This window comes from Melanerpes formicivorus, unplaced genomic scaffold, assembly GCF_026170545.1.
Source record: "Melanerpes formicivorus ecotype bairdi unplaced genomic scaffold, bMelFor1.0.p_v2 SCAF_36, whole genome shotgun sequence".
In the NCBI taxonomy this organism is placed as follows: Eukaryota; Metazoa; Chordata; class Aves; order Piciformes; family Picidae; genus Melanerpes; species Melanerpes formicivorus.
In genome coordinates this window covers 7,600,260-7,621,384 of record NW_027142388.1, presented here as the reverse complement: position 1 = coordinate 7,621,384, position 21,125 = coordinate 7,600,260, and the positions used below count along the sequence as shown (strand labels likewise).

The following is a 21,125-nucleotide window of genomic DNA, read 5'->3' as shown; positions in this document are numbered from 1 at the left end:
TACTTCCATTTTCAAACTTAACATTGTCATGTTCCTATCTCACTTAGTGTCATAGTATCAGTCAGGGTTGGAAGGGACCACATGGATCACCTAGTTCCAACCCCCCTGCCATGGGCAGGGACACCCCACACTAGATCAGGCTGGCCAGAGCCTCATCCAGCCTGGTCTTAAACACCTCCAGGGACTTGTTAAGGAGCAGCAGCCTGGAACCAAACTAATGAATAGGAAAGCTTACACTCTATAAAACCTTGAATATTTAGAACTTAAATGTTGTTTCTTGCAATCTGTCCTTTGTGTACACCAAGTGGGAAGAGTGGGGTTTGTGTGTTTGCTGCAAGGACATTGGCAAAACAATTCATAGTTCTGCATTTACCTGGAAACTTGGACATTAGGAAACCAATCAAAGTCCCAGTCAGGTTTTTGTTGACTCCTTCTGCTGCTTTCTCTAAATGCTGCTTGTCATTGTGAAGCACACTCAATACACTCCCTTTGCAGTGAAATTTCTCTTCCTACTGTGTACAAAAATTCACATGCTCTGTTCTGTAGACTGCATGTGGGGATTTAATCCACTATTATTTATTGTCTCAAAAATAAGTCATATCAGTTCTTCATGTATTGCTGATTATCACAGTATAACTTAGGTTGGAAAGGACCTCGAGGATCATCAAGTCCAACCTATCAACACAGACCCCATGACTAGACCATTGCACCAAGTGCCATGTCTAGTCTCCTCTTGAACACCTCCAGGGATGGTGACTCCACCACCTCCCTGGGCAGTACATTCCAATGACGAATGACTCACTCGGTGAAGAACTTCCTCCTCACCTCGAGTCTAAACCTCCCCTGGTGCAGCTTGAGACTGTGTCCCCTTGTTCTGGTGCTGGTTGCCTGGGAGAAGAGACCAACCCCTTCCTGGCCACAACCACCCCTCAGGTAGTTGTAGAGGGCAATGAGGTCACCCCTGAGCCTCCTCTTCTCCAGGCTATGCTGAACTGAAGGGTTAAATCTCTTGTGTAAGTGTCAAAGGATGCTCTGCACCAGTTTCAGATCCCATAATATGATGAAATGCTGTGTAGGAAAGTTGTGGACAATGCAGAATAATGCTTGGCTATGTTTTCATAACTGAAGAGGTGATGATGTAGGGGAGAACAGTAGCTATGGACTTGTTCATGGCAACAGCTGTATCTTTGGTGTGTTCCTGGGAGTAGAAACCTGCTATTCTTTACTGTCCCATTTCTGAGGTTAAAATCTGCTGTTTAGACATAACATATTAATATCTGAGGCTAAATTAGAGAGGTTTAATACCTGGGAAGAAAATACTGCTCACTAGGGTGACAGTTTAAGTATGACTGGGTGCAGTCACATTTAATAGGAACATTAATTCTGAGCTAGGAATAAAGAATTTCATATACATGAGACCCTAATTCACACCTTGGAACACAAAACAGTCCTGCTTTTGCAAGCTGATTATCACCCCTAGAACACTTCTAATCAAATCCAGTTAGAAATAACTGTTTGGGAAAAGGCAGCATGTGATGCTGTCATCTTGTGCTCGTCTCATGAGCAGTTCTTAAAGTGTACTATGCAGGGGAAATGTGCTGTTTAGCTGGAGACAATGTGCTATTGGAATGCAGCTGTAGTCAGTGGTGAAAATAATTAAGCTAAAAATGCTGTTAATATTTTAGTAACAGTTCCCTTTAACTGTATTTTGCTTAGCACAACCAGAGTGTGGCTGACTCGAATTTGTTTTGGCAGCTGGCTCACCTCTTGTTGAAATTCAGGAATTACAGTTGATAATTTAGAGTGAACAAAAGAGTATGCTTTAGGTACTGCTTGGGTTTATTTACACCAGATTTTTTTTGGTGCTTATGGAAGATAGCAGTTCCAAATTGCTGTCAGTATTTCATCCTCAGTGTCAGGGCTTCCTTCCACAGAAGGGGCAGGGTTGTAACTGTGCCTTGTTTTTGGGAGTCAACACACACATTCTCTTCTATGGAATCCCTGGAAGGATTTTCAGTGATTTCAGGAGGCTATTTGATGTCACTCTTATGTAAAGAAAAATACAAATCCTGCAACAAATAAAAAAGTGAAAAAGAAAATATACATTGGAAGCACAAAGAAAAATACCATCTGGATCCCAGCTCCCTAAATCTCTGGAGTTAAGCTCTCATTGTTTGAGTAAACTGCACCTTTTTTTCCCTCTTCTTTTTTTGGTTTTGTTCCCTTGGCCTTTTTGTGCATTTCCTGAGCAAAAGTTTCCTGTCTGGCACATCCACACAGCCCTTTCTGCCCAGCTGCTGGGCAGAAGTATCTGTGCTGGACTCCTTGAGCATTTCAATAGCTTAAGCACATCTTTAATGAGCAGTTGTGGCTTATTGTTGGGAGCAGCCTTGTACTGAGCTTGCAGTCCTTACAAAGCCCTTTACCTTGATAGCAGAAAGGATTAATGTATTTGGGCAACCTCTCTTTCCTTTAAATCCCTTCTGGGCTCTGGTAGAGCTTTTTAAATTATCTGTTTTTCACCTATTACATTTTATTCTGGGCAATTTCTCACATTCTACCTTTTCCCCACTCTGCTCTCTTGCCCTGGCTGGTGAGAGACTCTTTTCCTTGTAATCTTCAGTCAGATGAACCCATATCAACTCCCATCAGTTGAGCTGTTGTGCAGTTCCCCCTTCCCTGGTGCCTCCAGTTCTAGACTCCTGTGTGACAGATTGCTTTACCTTGGGCAGCAGCCTGTGTATAGGGAGAGCTTCCCTGTGTAAGAAAGCCAGTGGAGTTTTTAACAGCAATTCATCTAATTTTATACATCCACACATATAAGTTGAGAACCAATTTAAAATATGTATTTCATACATTCCTTCCTGTGCCAGGGGATATTTGCAGTCCTAGGAAGAGCTGAACCATAACACTACAGTCAGAGGTTGAGGCTGTGGGCTTTTCTCCAAATCCCAAATTGCAATGAGGGAGAGCTGTGAACTGTTGGATGGGAAAATTTGAGTGTGCACCCACTTGTAGTATTGAAGATCAGGTTCTCCAAAGCTTGCCAAAATCTAATGGGACCTAATTTGTTCCAAAATGTACAGCAGATGGCAGAAGGAAGGGTGGTTCTTCATGTGGTTTATAGCAGCAACACAGGGCATGTTTTTTACTGCTTCTGCAAAATCAGCTTTTAAATAGAATGGAGATATTAATTTTATTACAGTTGCCTAACACTTAGTCAGCCTGCCAGGTTCTGGTGTCCTGTGTTGCCACTTTCCCTAACAGTCACCTAGTGCTGAGCTGTCAGAACTACACGTCAAACCATTAACATTTTCTCTTGGGAATTTCATCTCTGTGCTCTACTGTGTCTAGGACAAGACTGCTCTAACTTCACATTAGACTCAATGTCCCCTAGTTTGTTCAGGACAATTTATGGTTTCATCACAACAGTAATAGTATGTTAAAGTTGGAGGTGGGTGAATGTGGGAGGACAAGCAGCAGTGTCAGCACTTTTTCGTCTTGATTTCATCCTAGTCTTCTCTTCCTGTCACTTAAGGAGATAGGGCTTAATAGTAAACATAACTGATGCAGGTGTGTGGTGAAACAGTTCTCTTCTAAAACCATGCAGTGTTGTCAGTGATGCTCTGAGCTGTTGGAAGAGAAGTGCAATGCCTAATGCAAGCTCCATGTGGGAAGTGCTCCTGGTCTCTCACTGGCCATCTCTTTGGCAAATAACAATGGCTGCAGCAGGGGGGGGAAAAATAAAACTGGGAGTATCCATGGGTTTCATCTCTGGATAGGTTGCTTCTATTATATCCCTGTAGCCAGCTTTGTTCTACTACAAGTCAGCAGTTAAACTAATCTTCCCCATGTGTTCACACACAAAATGCTCAACAAAACCTCAATGAATTACATTGTTTAAAGCTGGTATTTTATCTATAGCAACTGTATTAGCCCTAGTTGCTTACGTGGGTTTTAAAGCTAGCTTTGTAAGAAGATTAGCCTGTTACTCATAGTCTCAGGCCACAGTAATGTTAGGTAGGATGACACTTTTAAGTCCTACAGGAGCATGAAATGCCCTGTTAACATCAAAGAGAAAATGGAAATCTAGTCTCTGAATTGTCTCTTCTGTTTGAGGCCTGGTATAGATCAATGGTACAAGTTGTTGAGAAGACCCATCAGTTGCATCTCTCTACTTTCCTTCCTCCTGATACATTCTTTCAAGGCTCAGACTAAATCTTGGCAGCATCAAGTTTGAGGTAGTGTTTTAGTTTTACTTTTTCATTCAGATGACTCTGAATGTTTGGATGCCTCCAAATACCCTTTTTTTTTCCTGCTTTATGAAGGCCTTAGATGCTTGCAAGGAGTGTGTTCTCTGCAGTCTGAGAAATGAGGCTTTTGACATAGTTTCCAGCATGATTATACCAGAAACTTTTGGACTATTGTGCTTTACCTGAGGAGCAGACAAACACAATGGTACAAATGAACAAACTAAATTTAATATCAGCATTTGCTAGACTAAGAAAATAGCAACTGACAGAAAATGTCCTGAGCAGATCAGGCTGTAAGGGCTGCTTAAAAAAAACCAAACCATAATGTTTTGAAGATATCACTTGTCCTGCTTAGATTTGGTTTATGCCAAAGTGAAGCTTTTGTTTTTGACTCCTTGGGGAGATTTTATATATATATAAGGTAGGAAGAGTGTTGCTTGGTGTGCCATGCACTGGCTTCATAGTGTTTCTGGTGTCTGTATTATGAGCCCTTCATTCAACTGCTTTTTAGTTCACCTACAGAGGGTGTGAAGATACTTTTTTTTCTAGAAACAAAAGGCAGTTTCCACCTATCTTACCAGCTTCAAGAAAGGAGTAAGTTAAGATACAGAGACTGAAGTATCTTCTGTAGGCTTCACCCACGTTGCCAAACGGTAGCTTTGATTCTTTGCTGAACTATTGTATGAAGGAACATGGAGACTCTAGATAGAATGTGATCAAATGTGGTGAGTGATTAAATTAGCTGTACCGTTGTTCTTCTATAGTGCAGAGCTGCTGTACCTAGGTCCCTGTTCTATGACCTCCAATATGAGTCCAGCTACAAACACTGGAATTTGCATCCTTTGTTAGCAACATTCCTTTTTACCAAGTTTTAGGGACTTGCAATCTGTGTCAGCTTACCGAATGCCAAGGCATCAGTTGGTATTTTGAGCACAGTCAAGGAACTTTACCTACATGCCAGTTGCTGCAATGGATTTGCAGAATCTCTGATGTAAGAAAGGGAGAAATAAATGGTTTTTTTTTTCTGAGAATCCAGTTTTAATCTGGAAGACTTGACTGGAGAAGTAGGTAGCTTGTCACTTAGGAGCTGTTGAGAGAAAAAAACATTAGTTCTTTGTGTTTGGAGGATCTCTGTCGACAGCAGCCCCACATTTTTATTCACAATATCTGGTGTTGGGGATTGGGACAAATAAAATAAGTCCCAGAGAGTGAGCAGACTGACTGCCTGCAGTGGTTGGGTAAGGGTACAGAAACGTAAGTTGCTTTGTGTCTCATACCTTTGGGCAGCCTTGGCTGATATCAGTCAAAACTGAAACTACTCAAACTCAACCACCAACCACCCCAAAGCCAACTGACAAATGAAAGTAATGATTTGTCTGGCTCACAATAAGAAGACTTATATTCTAAGATTTATACTCTTACCCTGAGATTTCATAGGAGTGGTGAAAAGAACTTGCTGGTAGTGGAGTTGGGGCATGTAAGCCAGGGCAAGGTAATAAGCATGGAGAGACCTCTTTCAGTTGTCACAGTATAACTAAGGTTGGAAGAGACCTCGAGGATCATTGAGTCCAACCTATCAACACAGACCCCATGACAAGACCATGGTACCAAGTGCCACGTCCAATCCCCTCTTGAATGCCTTCAGGGATGGTGACTCAACCACCTCCCTGGGCAGCCTGTTCCAATGACGAATGACTCGCTCAGTGAAGAACTTTCTCCTCACCTTGAGTCTAAACCTCCCCTGGCGCAGCCTGAGACTGTGTCCCCTTGTTCTGGTGCTGGTTGCCTGGGAGAAGAGACCAACCCCTTCCTGGCTACAACCACCTTTCAGGTAGTTGTAGAGGGCAATGAGGTCACCCCTGAGCCTCCTGTTCTCCAGGCTAAGCAACCCCAGCTCCCTCAGCCTTTCCTCATAGGGCTTGTGTTCAAGGCCTCTCCCCAGCCTTGTTGCCCTTCTCTGGACACATTCAAGTGTCTCAATGTCCTTCTCAAACTGAGGGGCCCAGAACTGGACACAGGTCTCAAGGTGTGGCCTAACCAATGCAGAGTACAGGGGCACAATGACCTCCCTGCTCCTGCTGGCCACACTATTCCTAATGCAGGCCAGGATGCCGTTTGCCCTCTTGGCCACCTGGGCACACTGCTGGCTCATATTCAGGCCGCTGTCGATCAGCACCCCCAGGTCCCTCTCTGTTTGGGAGCTCTCCAGCCACTCTGACCCCAGCCTGTAGCTCTGCATGGGATTGCCACTGTACTCTGGTCCCCTGATAATCCCATCTGAGAAATGCTCACTGGAAATCTTTGTCATCAGTTAAAAAATCTTGCTCCCATCACACAAAATTACATTTCAGTCTGTTCTGATTCATGTGTTTCAAATTCTTTTTCAGGGAGAAAGATGCCTCTTCAAAGAAAAATCACTGAAAGTTTGGGATACTGTACCTGCTGTCATAAATATTGGCCCCAAGGGAAAAATAGCAAAATAAAAACTTCCTTTATGGGTTGTGAGGTTTTACTGCACTCTAGGTACTTAGACCTTTGCTAAACAAAACGCCACAAAGTGTGGGTGGTTCTAGGAAGTGATTTATATTTTTACATGCTATGAGGTTTTTATTCTCTTCTGGGTTGTTTCCCCTCCCAGAAATTGTTGGGCTTCAGTCATAATGCTGTTTTCCAAGTTGCTACTCCTGAAAGCACAGCATCTTACAGATTAACTGAAGTGGGCAAGCTGGTATAAGAAACTGACCTAGCTCATTTTTCAACTGTGAAGAAAAATCTCCATTTCAAGGCTTAATTTTAAAGTCTGTTTATGAAATTGGGACAGGGTAGGTTTGATCAAGCTCTGTAGGCAAACTGGCAAACATGAAGCTCAGTGACCCTCTGTTTGATATAGTTAATGTGATAGAAACTGCTAGTAAGATCTGTGATCTTAGCTCCTGTCCTGAAAAGTGCCTAGGACTGGTGAGGCTTTTTTTGCTGTCTACTTCTGGAGCACCTGCAACTTGCAGTGCAGTCCAAGATCTGTCAGTGCTCTCCACTTTTGATAACTGCCTTGGAAAGCATTTTTATTGCCATGTAAATTTGCTTTCAGATCCTGAATTCTAGGTAGGTATCCAAGTACCGCAGGTAGGCCTTTTGTGTGCCTTTTTAAATGTACTTAGACATCTTTTTAGTTGCTTAAGAAGGCTGATCTGAAAGTCCAGGTTTTTATCATCTACCCCAGTGTGATTTGTGAATTTCAGTTGTATGTTTTCACTTATGGGTTGCTTTCTCATCAGTTGAAAGTCAATCTCAGCTACCCAGCACTTCCTAGAGAGTTGTTGAAATTGAGCCCACAGAAAATAGAGCATTCTTGGCATAAGTCTTTTTTCTGTGTGCCTTGATAAATTGAATTTGAATCTTGAAATCTCGCTGCAAGCTAATGAGATAAACCTGACGAGCTGCATTTGTGGGGAAATATTGCAGGGCTTGTCCTGCTGTATTATTCCCTTATCAGCTGAGACACTGGTTTTGCTTGTTTGTGTTTAAGACTTTGCCAGTGTCTGCCAGGCAATGCTTAGCTTTAAAACTGAATCTCTGCTTTTGAACTGAGTATTTACAATCTTCCAGATGCTTATTTCTTCTGATGGCAGCCTTCCCCTGTATGCTGCTGCATTCTTAGTTTCTCTGTACCCTCTTCAATCCACAAACTTGCTCTCTCTCCCAGCTGCTCTTTTCAGCCTACTGCCCTCTTACCCTGAAAGTCTCATTAATTAAGCAGAAACATTTGTAGATATAAAACTATTTGAATGAAGGGAAATATTTTTAATTCCTTGTTGATTTCAGGGGAGGAGGACATAGTGATTGTGTGGAAGATTTTAAAGGATGCTTCAGCCTAGGATCTTTTTTTCCCCAATCTGCTCAAGCTGGCTACTATATACACCATACTTGCTGTAAGATTTGATACATGTTAGTTTCTTTCTCTCTAACCATTTAAATTCTGCCATAGGTTACTTACCAAACAGTATTCATGCAGTGGAAGCAATGCTGGCTGCTGCAAGTATTGGTGCTATCTGGAGCTCAACATCGCCAGACTTTGGCATTAACGTGAGTAGCTTTGTTAGTGCATGTTGCAGAAAAGCTAGCACCGTCTCAGGGAAACGTGGGGATTGTTACACTGTCACTTTAGCCTTACTGCCACCTCCTGGCGCGGCCAAGTACCGCCAGGGTTTGTTTTTTCCCAGCTACCACGAACTGAAGGAAAACCCGCGGTTTGATGGGTCGGTGACTTACAGTGTAGTAATTTGAACATCTTTAGCCAACTCACTGCTGAGACACTTTCAGGCCGAATCCATAGTCTTGGTGGGCTCTTACCATATCAAATGTGTAGCTGAGCAGAAATGCAGCAGTTTCACAGATTGCATCGGGGTGGAACGGGCCACAAAGGTCATGTTGTCCAACTCTCCTGCAGTGAGCAGGGGCATCTCCAGCAAGGTCAGGGTGCCCAGGACCACATCAAGTCTGATCTTGAATGTGTCCAGGTATGGGGCTGGGTCTTGGCCCTTTTGTTCCCAAATCTTTCCTCACCCTGCTTAGCCACACTGCAATCTCTTTGCCTAAGTAAATCCCTTCTGCTTCTTGTGTGGGTAAACAGAGAAACCCTCCAGGTGGTCTTTTCCAGAAGGCTTTGTTTGCCAACAAGATGAGGAACCCCAGACTAATGTCACTAACCTCTTTAACTCCCTTTAGCATAGGAATAAATGTTGCCTGTAAAACATGGTGTAAAAAAAAAGTCATCATGATATCCAGACAGATGTTACAATGTACCTTGGAGCTTTGGGAATATGCTCTGCTTCCTTTGGAAAGTCTTTAGCACACATCATTGCATAAGCAGCAACAGATACAAATCACTTCCGAAATGGAGTGAACGTTTCTTGTATTGAGAAGTTTGTATGAAAGCATTTGCAGAATGTACTGTTTGTGCCTCAAGAACACTGAAAATACTGCAGGTTTGAGGTAATTTAGCCCCTCAATCTAGTGTTTAACCTCAGTAGCTGGTTAAATGCATCAAAACTGTTGTCTGTGGAGCAGCAGTAGAGGGCAGCAGCATTCCACTTTCCTCCACTCGAGGGTATATCATTGGGGGAAAAAAGAATTGATTAAAAAAAACCCCTCATTACAGCGTGTAATGATCAATCTGTTCTACAAATATTTTCTGCTTGCTCAGAAAATGACAGTATGGAGTATTTTCTTTGCAGTGTGATTTGAGCTCTCATCTGGGGGAAGATTGTTCATTTTTGCTTGCGTTACAGAGTCCGGCTCTGTGTTCTGTCCGCGGCGTGCTGTTATTTTCAGTGCCCAGCTTTACTTAGCTTTTGTGATAGTTTTTAAATGAAACTTAGCCTTGGAGCAGCAGTGCCATCGAGATCATTTATTCTCCTTAGGCTTGCCAGCATGTGCTGGCATGAATTCAAATCTTCAAATCTTGAGGGAGATCAGCAGAGGTCCTTAGAGATATTGGCTTCTACCCTCAGGAGAAGATATTCCTCCTTCTGAGCAGTTTGGATTAGCTCTGTTAACATAAATGAAGATTTGCTTTTTGTTGTTATTGTTTTGGGAAGCAGTGTGGTGTTTTCAGCATTTCCAATCCAATTGTGTATATATGTTTTTGTGGAGCTTAGAAATGTCACTTTTCAGAACTGCCTACACATTGCAGGCTCTGAATGCCATACATCCAGTGTTCAGGAAGTCTGCTATCAGAGCACCAGTGAGCTCCCTCCCACGCAGAATGCTGCTCTTGGCAGCTTTTGCTTCATTTCTCTACTCCCTGTTACCCATTTATGTATATTAATAGGAAAGTGGTTCTCTTATGCCTGTGCACAAGAAATTGAGGGATATGTAAGATTAAAAAGCTCTGCTCTTGGAGCTATGTGAGAAACCTTTGGTGTAAGCCCTTGCAAAGTCAGTGCAGCTCTATTCTTGGGGCCCTGCACAGTTTTTCATACTGGATTTGAGGCTCCTATAATAGAATGAGCTATATCTGGAATACCTGGGCTTTTCATGAAAGCAATTTCTTTGCTGAGCCATCTGGTTGGACTAAAGTTCCAGTGTAGCAATTACATGTTCCATCTGTTTGTATTGCCTTTGTATCATGCCAGGCAGCCCTGTGGGATTTGATCCTGCCAGTGCCAATGAATCCAACTGGGTGTGTTAGCAGGATCAGCAAGACCCTGAGAATTGCAGTCATTTCTGTTTCATATTCACACTTCTCTTCAGATTTGTTTCTCCTGTTAGACTACCCTTAGTCTTCTCATTGGTCTTCATTTTTCAACATCAGGCAGTGTGGATATGGGCTATGTATGCTCTGGGCTCAGCATGAACACGTACATACTGTATATTTTGGCTGCTTGGTCTGTTCTTTGAAAAAGGTACAAAATAGTAGAGGTATGAAATCAAATTTCCTCTATGAGGACAGGCTGAGGGAGCTGGAGTTCTTCAGTCTAGCAAAGATAAGACTCTAGGGAAACCTTAGCTGCCTTGTAGTACCTGAAGGGATTCTACAAGAAGGCTGGAGAGGGACTTTATGTAAGGGTGTCTAGCAATAGGCCAACGGGGAATGGTTTTAAGCTGAGGGAGAGGAGGTTTAGACTAGGCATTAAGAAGAAATTTTGCAGTATGCAGGTGGTGGGACTCCAGGTTGTCCAGGGAGGTTGTAGATATCCCCTCCCTGAGGGCATTCAGTGCCAGGTTGGATGTGGCCTTGAGCAGCTGAGTCTAGTTGAGAAGCGTCCTTGCTCATGGCTGGGATGTTAGAGTAGATGATCTCTAAGATCCCTTCCAATCTAAGCTGTTCTGATACCCTTTTAGAGTAATTTTAATGTACTAGGTAAATCTACAGTTCTGACTTTGCTAGCTACTGTGTCAAGGGCTTCTTGAAAACCTCTTCAGCCACCAAAACAGGCTCTGGTGATTTTTGTTTTAAACTAATTCATAGTTAGATGTCAGTGTGTTGTCACTGTGTTTTCTTATGATCTGAGCAAGGAAAAGGAAATGTGTCTTCAGGTGATAGGCAAGGAAGCTGTTAAGTGACATTCAGCAGAGACAGTTGCATTTCATGAAGCTAAACCTGACATTCAGTCATGTGCCTGATTCTAAGCTGTGGTGTTCAGTGTGCCTTCCTGGAAAGACAACATAGAGAAGTTGTTGGGACAGAACATCTGTACTTCAGCAGTAGGCTTTCTTGCAACTCTGGCAAGTCCAGCTTGCAAAGCAGGAGTTAAACAAAGATTAGTTGACTGTGATGTTTTTGCACTGATCTTTTGATTTGGTAATTTGTTTCTCATTTGGTCTGCAAAGCAGGAGACAGAAGAATACAGAGAGGCAGGAAGAATAAGCATGTGGCTGAGGTCTGATTTTTGCAGCATGGTTTAGGAGATTGTTCCTGAACAGGTAGCTGACAATTTTACAGTATTTGAGTAATCTTGTAGCTCATAATGCTTCAAGTAATGTAGCTAGAGAAGGATGAGCATTACTGTGTGCTGAGAGCTTTTACTAAAAGGATTTTTTTTCCTGCTGCTGAACACAAAGATCTGTTTCTGGTAGGCTGCTGCATGCAGTGTACTTGAAAGGGAAAAAACTATAAATGCCAGAGGGGTTTTTCTGTCCAGTGTGGTAATAGTTAAGGTAAATACCTGAAAACAGTGTCAGCTGAGGGAGACACCGGAAAATGTAGCATTTGAAGGTGCCCTGTCCCAGAGGTTTTAAAGGAGCTGTGGTAGTTTATTGCTAAGAGGCGTGTGTTTTCAGTATCTAGTTGTAACAGGCTGCAGTTTCCTTTCGTTAACTGTAGCAGAACAAAGCTGCTTGTTTGTGTGGGGTGCCACCTTACCATAGGATAAATCCATCTTCCAGAAGACAGATGCTTGTCAGGTTCCACACATGCAGACTCAAACTACCAGGGCACTGTCAAAGGAGCACTGGGGACAGTTGACAAGGATGTCTAGAGCACCTGTCTGCAGATGCAGACAGAAATCTTGTGAACCTTCAAGTAAATGAAGTGCCTAGCTCCTGCTCCTGTCACAGGTGCTTAACCTCTTTAATCTTGAGAATCAGACTTACAGACCCATCTAATTTTTAGCTGGTTAAAGAACTTTGTGAACTTGATCCTTTGGTTGATATATTTGGGGGTCATGAAACAGATTAAAAACCTGTTGCACTTCAATCTTTGAGTGAAAGGCAAGCAGGCTGTCCTCCAGTTTTCCTGCCAATTCCTGTCCAAATTTCTTGCTTGAGTTGAGATTTGTGTTTTGCATCCACTAGGTTTTCTTACTGCAGCATTTACTTTAGTTTTTTTTTAAACCTTGTCTCTTTGTCCCCAGGGTGTGCTGGACAGATTTTCCCAAATTCAACCTAAGCTCATCTTCTCTGTTGAAGCTGTTATATACAATGGCAAGGAACACAACCACTTGGAAAAGCTGCTTAGTGTGGTAAAAGGTATTTCACTACATACCATCTAGTCTTGCTTAAGCTGAGTTTTGTGGGCACTCAAACTCTGCACTGCCACTAAAGTGACACTTCCTCCTTTACAGTATCTCTGCCCACTTAGAATTTCAGAACTGATTTGAGTAAACCCCCGGGTTTTGTGTAATTCTAACAGTCTTTTGCTAGCTTAGCATAAATACAGCATCATAAATGAGTCTGCAGTGTTAGTATGGGGGGGGGGGGGAGCAGGGACTAGTGATACTGTTTAGGTTTTTAAGTCCAAGTGAAGTACTGCTGAAGACAAATGAAGAGGTATTAGATCACTACAGCTTGCAGATTTACACATGTATTTCAAAAGGCTGTCAATACTGGGGAAATTGTATCTTAGTTAACAGCTTGGTCTCTTGGGGTTTCTTAACATTTAAAACTCTGTCCAAAACTTGGTGCATCAGATTTTTCTCCTACTTAGTGCATTACACTGTGATCCAATCAGACAGGAAAGACCTTTGGTTTATGTCACAGAATGCAAGATTTTTTTTGTTGTTTTCTTTCATTCTTCCAGGGCTTCCAGATCTAAAAAGTGTGGTGGTGATTCCATATGTCTTCTCAAGAGAAACCATAGACATTTCTAAGATTCCAAACAGGTAATGGGAGCTTCTGAGCTGTGATTCTCCTGACTGGGGATGAGATGGATGCTGATAGCTGTTGAAACTGCCTGACCTCTTGCACCCTGAAAGTAGGATTTAGCAAGATTGGTTAATGCTGGTCCAGCTTCATACTGAAAAGAGTAGTAGTGTATTGCTGCAGGTGTTTTGCATCTGCAGAACCACTGCTGGTAGTATTGCTTCTCAAGGGAAGGCAAAATTCAATCAGATATTCTAACGGATATTACCAGGGAGAAGAAAGTGTCTTTCAGAAATCAGTAATGAAATGGCAATTTTAGAGATAATTTGTCTGGATCACATATTTACCTTAGTGGAAGTGGTTGAGTTCCAGACTGTGGTGAGGATCACATTTTGTTCCAGTCTGCTTTGAGCTGTTAAGACTGGCAGCTGATCGTAGGTGCAGATTTATAGCCTTCGATCGTGTTGTGTTAAATCTCAATATTATGCTAATGCTTTATTTTAAAACAGGGAGAAAGAGAAAAGAAACAATCATTAGCAATTCAAAGAGCAGAAAGACTAGGCACAGAAATAATATACATAGCTTGAGTGTATAGCTGAATGTGAAAGAGCTGTTTAGACAGAGGGCTTGCAAAAGGGTAATGCTTTCAGAAAAATGTTTGAACTGTTCCTTTTCCCCCTCTCTCATGCAGCATATTTTTAGAAGACTTCCTTGCTACTGGGAAAGGAGACCAAGCCCCCCAGCTGGAGTTTGAACAGCTGCCTTTCAGTCACCCTCTCTTCATCATGTATTCATCAGGCACAACAGGGGCACCAAAATGCATGGTTCATTCAGCAGGGGTATGTCTTCCCTCCTGGAGCTGCACTATCTATATTTAATTACCTGGGTTACAGTTTTCTTTTAACGGTATCACACCATAATGCACTTTAAAGAAGAATTGATTGCTGACAGTTTTTCTCAGTAACTTGCAATGAAACTTTCAGTTGTAGGTGACTGCAACCAGATATGGATTAATAAGGATAAATAACTTGGTTTAGAGATTGGCGTGCAGACCTTCAAGATTTCAGCTGTTTTCTGGGAGCAAATGTCAGTCACAAAAGCAGTAGTAGAACTGGGCTGACTAATCCTTGCAGAAGGACCAAAGAACTTGAATTGGGTGCTTGGAACTGATTTTTGGACACTGTCAAGCTGAAGCTCATAGGAATCTTGTAATTTTTATTATTTAGAATATTTTTACCTTAAACTTTATCCCTTATGTCTTTCAGTTCAAGTCATATCATCTTCATAATCCTTTAAGGAAGGAAGCTGGAAGCTTAGCTATCTGTTTGGGTATAGGTTTTTGCTTTGTATGCTGTAGGGCAGTGTCTTATTGTGTACATACAATGTTACTGCCAAAATCACCCATGCTAGCAAGCTTTCCTCTTAGTACTCATGTTCTTCACATTTTTCTGGGCAGTTTCTTGAAGTCCACAAAGTGACTCCAGCCATCTGGCTTAGTGTTGAAACTAGCTCTGCCATTAGTAAAACCCTGAAGGTAGGGCTTCTGCCTCTTAATGCAGACAGAATGTGTTGCCTGGCACACTTGTACCAACTTCTATAAAATAAACTATACAATTATTAGCCTGTGCCCCTTGTTTCTGCTGTTTGATCTGAAAGTCAGGATGAGCATTTTCTGAGATTGGCTGAAGAGCTGTCTAGGCAGCCTGAAAGCAGGATCACTGTGTTACACCTATAGTGTTCATGCCTGCCTTTAGCAGCCAGGACTGGAGGGTTTGCCCACTGACAAATCTTATGCTGCCTGCAAGCACCCTCCAATTGGAGAGCAAACCAGGCAGCATGTGACATACCTTTGGGACACAAATCCTAGGTATGTGAAGAAGGAAGAGGTATAATTCTATTCTATGATTTTGCCATTTGACAGTTGTTTTGAAGCTGTATTGGCTATAGGCTGGTTGAGTACTTGCAGAGATGGATTAGCAAAAGCAGGACAGGTCTTTAGTTCAGTGATGCATGCTAAACAGTAGAGATGAAAAACATGGGTGTCGATCAGGCAGCAGGACTGCTGTCTCTTGTGAAGTTCTTTTTATTCCCATGGTATCTGTGTGGCTGCCTAGCTTGGCCTTAATTATGCCTCTGCTTTCTATCTGGTCATATCTTTGGTTCATACCTAAACTCTTAAGTAGCTTTGTATGGATTGAACACTGGAACACAAGCTACCCAGGGTGGTTGTGGAGTCTCCCTCTCTGGAGATATTCGAAACTTGCCTGGATGTGTTCCTGTGTGATCTGCTCTAGGTGGTCCTGCTCTGGCAGGGGGTTTGGACTGGATGATCTTTCTAGGTCCCTTCTGACCCCTAACATTCTGTGTGACTACTCATCCTTGGTGGGGAGGAGAGAATGTGATGGTTTGAATGGGACATGTTACTTGTGAGCATTCTGTTTCCCCAGAGCAGCTCTAATTCATGTATTGCAGAGGGGTTTATTTTTCCTTGAGTTCTGATGTTAACACTTCTGGCCTCAGGCCCCTTTTCAGTTATTCCATATTCCTAACTGTCTTAAAGAGAATTTTTTTTCTAAAATCTTAATCAGTTAATTTGTGGTCAGCTTAAGGACTTGCAAGACCTGAACTTGCTGCTGCAGACTTCTTGTATAACTGTAGGCAAATCAGGCCTTTTCATGTTGGGCTCTTTGAGTGCCTCCTGGAGATCAGTGCTGGTTTAGAGTAGGACCAGCAGCCCTGAGTAGCTGCTCTCTCAGCTATGTCACTGCTCAGCACTGGTCCCTTGTGTGCTGATAGTGTGGCTCAGGAGCAGCAGTGTCTACTGATTTCTTGACACTCCAGATGCTCGGTGCTCTGTCAGCCGTATGCTGAGTCCAGTGAAGACAAGCAGATCACTAAGTTTTTATCATCTGCCAAATCTGTGTCATGAAATGCCAAATGCTTAGGATTTATTTTGAGGGTCATAAAAGTCCTATAAATAAGCAAGTCTATAAATAAACTTGAGAGAGCATCTTGGGCCATTAGTTCTTCAGAACAGCTATGCCTTCTACTGCAGTACCTTGGTTTCCAGACTGAGAGTTAGCTTTTTGTTTTTTGCAGGGGAGGAATTCATAGTCTCTACCTAAAGTCATTGTTAAATTCCCTTTTGGTTCCAAAACTGTGGAAATGGCAGCAAGTAAATGAAGGAAAAAGAAAGCACTTTTTTATTTTACTTGAATTTGACTGTTTTAATGTCACTGCTTTGCATGGCTCCTTTAGGTTTGCCTGCAGAGGCAAAGTGCTTACTTTTCCTAAATGGAATAATTCTGTTAACACCTGCAATTCTTTTGGCAAATGTAACAGTTAACACTGTTTCTAACCCTCCCATTTTCAATTTTTTAGCTGTCACTAAGGGCAGCTGTGGCTAGGTGGCAGCATTGTGACAGCTTAGTGTATTCCAAAGAGCAGACCTGCTTCCTTCTGAGTTGTAAAGAGAAAATAAGATTTACTCCTTTATTTTTACTTAATGTTTGCTGCCTTTTCTGAAGCGTGTGCCAATTTTATGACTCTCCTTTTTCATTTCAAGTGTTTATCTGTAATCTTATTTTCTTTCAGGATAAATCTTGTTTTGTGCTTATGAGGCTCTTAATAGTTCCACTATAACTCCTTGCATAAATGCAAAGCCCATCTTTTGAATCAAACACGTTAATTTGTCACTCCAATGAAGTGACTTAGCAAGGAATTTATTTATCCTAACAAATTATGCCTTGATGATCAGAGAGGTATTTCAGCAGCATTTCTAACAAAAGAGAGAAAGAAGCAGTGCATTTAACTGCTTTATTGTTAATGTTGATGCTTTGAGCATTTTTCATGTTTCCAGTCACTTCAGTGTTTACAAGAGATGTGTATCGTAGTATCAGTCAGGGTTGGAAGGGACTGCAAGGATCATCTAGTTCAAACCCCCCTGCCGTGGGCAGGGACACCCCACACTAGATCAGGCTGGCCAGAGCCTCATCCAGCCTGGTCTTAAACACTTCCAGGGATGGGGCCTCAACCACCTCCCTGGACAACCCATTCCAGGGCTTCACCACTCTCATGGTGAAGAACCTCCTCCTCAAGTCCAGCCTGAATCTCCCCACCTCCAGCTTCATTCCATTCCCCCTAGTCCTATCACTACCTGAGATCCTGAGAAGTCCTTCCCCAGCCTTCCTGTAGGCCCCCTTCAGATACTGGAAGGCCACAATTAGGTCACCTCGGAGCCTTCTTTTCTCCAGACTGAACAGCCCCAACTCCTTCAGTCTGCCCTCATAGGAGAGGTGCTCCAGCCCTCTGATCATCCTCGTGGCCCTTCTCTGGACATGTTCCAGCACCTCCACATCCCTCTTGTAATAGGAGCTCCAGAACTGGACACAGTACTCCAGGTGTGGGGTCTCACCAGAGCTGAGTAGAGGGGGAGAATCACCTCCCTTGACCTGCTGGCCACACTTCTCCTGATGCAGCCCAGGATCTGATTGGCTTTCCGGGCTGCACTGTATAGTTAGATCTTTCATCTCCTACATGTTAATAGGTGAGATGGCTTTGATAAATAGTGTTTATATGTAACAGCTACTGCAGTTCAGAGCAGCTTTAGGTTCTTCCATTTCTCCTGGCTGCCTAGATATATGGAAAATGGAGTTCTGTCAAAGGGTTTATCTTGGAAAATCTGCCTGGTAAAAGCATGCTGTTAAAATTACAGCCTGCATGGAGTACTCTGCAACTCTGATGGCTGGGCAGAGTTAGGAGTGAAGGAAGTTATTTATTCCATGGATTGTAAGCAATGTGCAGTGGGAATTGCTGAGGGCTAATGAGAGAAGCTGAAAAGTTATGTGAGAAAATGGAGGATGCAATTGCTGCTGCTGTAGATAGACCCAGGGATTTACTTCAGCGGTGGTTAGGAGGAAATGCTTTCCTGTAATCTTGAAGCACATCCTGTGAAGGATTGACAACATTAGGGGGTTTTAAGCCTTAATGTGCTGTCAGTTTTGCTTTTCATGTATGTGAACTTGCCTTTTTCTTCCACTGTCTTTTTTTCAGGGCACACTAATACAGCACCTGAAGGAACACATTCTTCATGGCAACATGACAAGCAATGACATTATTATGTACTACACAACGGCAAGTGTGGTTTAAGGCATTAACCCCCCCCCCACTTTATTATGCTTTTCTTATAAAGATGGGAGAGCTTTTTCCTACAAATGCAGGTGTATTTTTAATTCTTGTTCTGCAAGGGCTTGTGCTACTTCACTGTGGCTAAAAAAATTAGGAAGAATAATAAAATACAGAGATTTTTCTGTTGAAAGGTCAAACCCATGTTAAAATGTTTCTGATCTAATTAGCGAGGAAAATGGATTGATTTTTACAGTTTCAGGTTTATTGATTGAACTACCTCATCAATATCACCTGCAAAATAAGCTCTACCTTCTTGCACCATACTGAAGAACTTGTGTTATGTCTCCCTTTTGGTGTGAGTGGACAGCTAGCTGACACAAACTAATACAGGTATCTTCTTTTTCCCAGACTGGATGGATGATGTGGAATTGGTTAGTGACTGCACTTGCTACAGGAGCTTCAGTTGTCCTTTATGATGGGTCTCCTCTGATTCCATCACCAAACGTGCTCTGGGACTTGACTGACAGACTAGGGTATGTAAATAACATTAAATGGAAGGATAATGGTGTTTGATTCTGTTTGGATGACCACATACAGTCAACCTCCTGAAAGGTGTCATTTCCTTTGTCAGAACTAGTACACAGAATACCATAGTTTATCTTCTGGCTTACCCTTGAGTGGAGCTGCTTTTCAATGTTGGACTAAAGCAGTCTTTGAGGGAGCAGAAGAGACAATGAGCTGATTGTTTCAAATTTAACTGAAGCGTTTGGATTCCAGGCAAACAAAGAATTTTGGTTCAATAGTCAGTTTCCAAGAGCAGCCTTTTCAAAAGGCAGTAATTGGGAGCAATCTGAAGAGTAATTTCTCTGCACATTTAGAGCTTAGAAAATAAGAATCCTTTATTTCAAGCAGCTCAACATAAGGCTCAATATAGCACTCTGACTTAAACACATAAATTGGCTGGAAAAGCTCAACAGGGTTGCTTATATTTTCATGTTTTGTTGTTTCATACCCAATTCTCCCTTTCAAGATGTTCCTTACTTCTCTCACCTGATTCTTTGCCCCTAAAGCTGCTCACAGTGACCTCTCTCAAAGCCTGGAGAAATGGCAGGTATCTGACAAACAACTAAAAGCCCTGTACTGGTGTTTAGCTTTGTACACTGGTTAAACTTGGATTTGATTTTGGTTTTTTCCCCCTTGAACTTTTTATTTAGCCAGCTGGATGTGAAGAGTAGATTTGAATGATATTACTGGTAAAATGAATGTCATTTTAAATGGATAATGAAAATGAATTTATTTATGGCTGAAAATGGATGCCAAAAGGTTCACTTTGACTCTTGTAGTTAATTTAAGCTTCACTCAGTCTTTTGTGACATGTAATATTTAAAGACTGACATTTTGTCTTTGACTGTAACAATTGAAGGTTAATTCCTAGTCAGAATATTTCCAGTAAAAAAAAACAAACCACCAAACAACCCAACAATCAAAAATCAAAGCAACAAACTTCAAGAGCCTCCCCCCCACCAAAAAAAAAACCTCACACCAAAAACAGGAGAACAAGAGGCAAAAATTTGGAATTAAGAAATACCACAGCTTATTTTTAAGCATTGTTTCTACATGCCAAAAGTAAGTGAAGATAACTGAAATGTGTCTGCATGTCTCACTTTTATAATCTGGTGCTAAAAGTGGTGCCCATCTGTGTGGTGCTTCATAATGCAGTCTGTTCCCAGCTCAGTCATATGTTACATATTTGGGGGGGAAAAAAAAGGAGGTTTCAACATGTTAAGGCTACCTTCATCCTCAGAAGATGCACCATACTTTCCTTCAGATAGCATATTCTAGTACCAGGAGATCTTGCATGATGGGAGTGACTCAAGTGGACATCAATTGAAAATCTGTTCAAGTGAGCTGTTTAGTCACCATCCATCAGCTCTGTCGCATTTGGAAGGAGCTAATAGCAGACGAGGCTCTCCATGTGCTGTAGAGGAAGTGTCAAAGCTTAAAAATAAACAGAAGCATTACATACTCTGACTGTAAAATAAGCACTCATTTGAAGCATGGAAAGGAAGTGAAGTATTACATGGGACTAAAGTAGTTCATGGAGGTTGTGGTCTGTGCTAACTGGGGGAGCAGCATACTTCTGTGGGCTCTCATGGTGCTGTTCCCCTGTACCTCATAAATGGCTCTGTGCACCAATGTGTTTGTGCAAATAGCATGTTGCTGACCCTACCCAAGATGTGGCAGCCTTCTGGTAACAGTCATCCATCTGAATGGCAAAGGAAGAGTGAATAGCCCCCTCCCCATGTCTGGAGCTGTTCTACCTTCCATCTTGCCAGTGGAGTAGAAGCAAAGACAGCAGGACTGTATTTAAGTTCCACTGCTGTGTGTATTGTCTGCCTTCAGATCACGCAGGCTGTATCCCTTATCTGTCTCTCTGCATTTTCTTGAGTGAGTTTATTGCTGTAATATAAAATGAATTAGCAGAAGGCAGGGAAGAGGATTTCCTGAAAGTCAGCAGAAATATTAAACTAGCACTTCCATAGATAGTGGGGAAGGGGTACAGCCTTTGCTTCGGGTTTTAATTGTCTTGTGTTGGAGAGCTCTAAATACACTTTCTGCAAGGGCCAGACCAAATTTCATGTTCTGCTAAGCACCTGCCATTCA

General features: G+C 42.2%; 1 protein-coding gene across 1 annotated transcript in view; it reads left to right on the top strand.

The window, feature by feature from the left end:
* AACS (acetoacetyl-CoA synthetase) overlaps window positions 1-21,125 on the top strand; it is a 44,999-nt gene that overhangs the window by 12,331 nt on the left and 11,543 nt on the right. Inside the window, exons 5-10 of the mRNA XM_068157431.1 lie at window positions 8,239-8,336; window positions 12,608-12,722; window positions 13,273-13,354; window positions 14,026-14,173; window positions 18,387-18,467; window positions 18,870-18,994. Of these exons, the coding sequence (XP_068013532.1) occupies window positions 8,239-8,336; window positions 12,608-12,722; window positions 13,273-13,354; window positions 14,026-14,173; window positions 18,387-18,467; window positions 18,870-18,994 (649 nt within the window). The remainder of the gene's footprint in view (window positions 1-8,238; window positions 8,337-12,607; window positions 12,723-13,272; window positions 13,355-14,025; window positions 14,174-18,386; window positions 18,468-18,869; window positions 18,995-21,125) is intronic.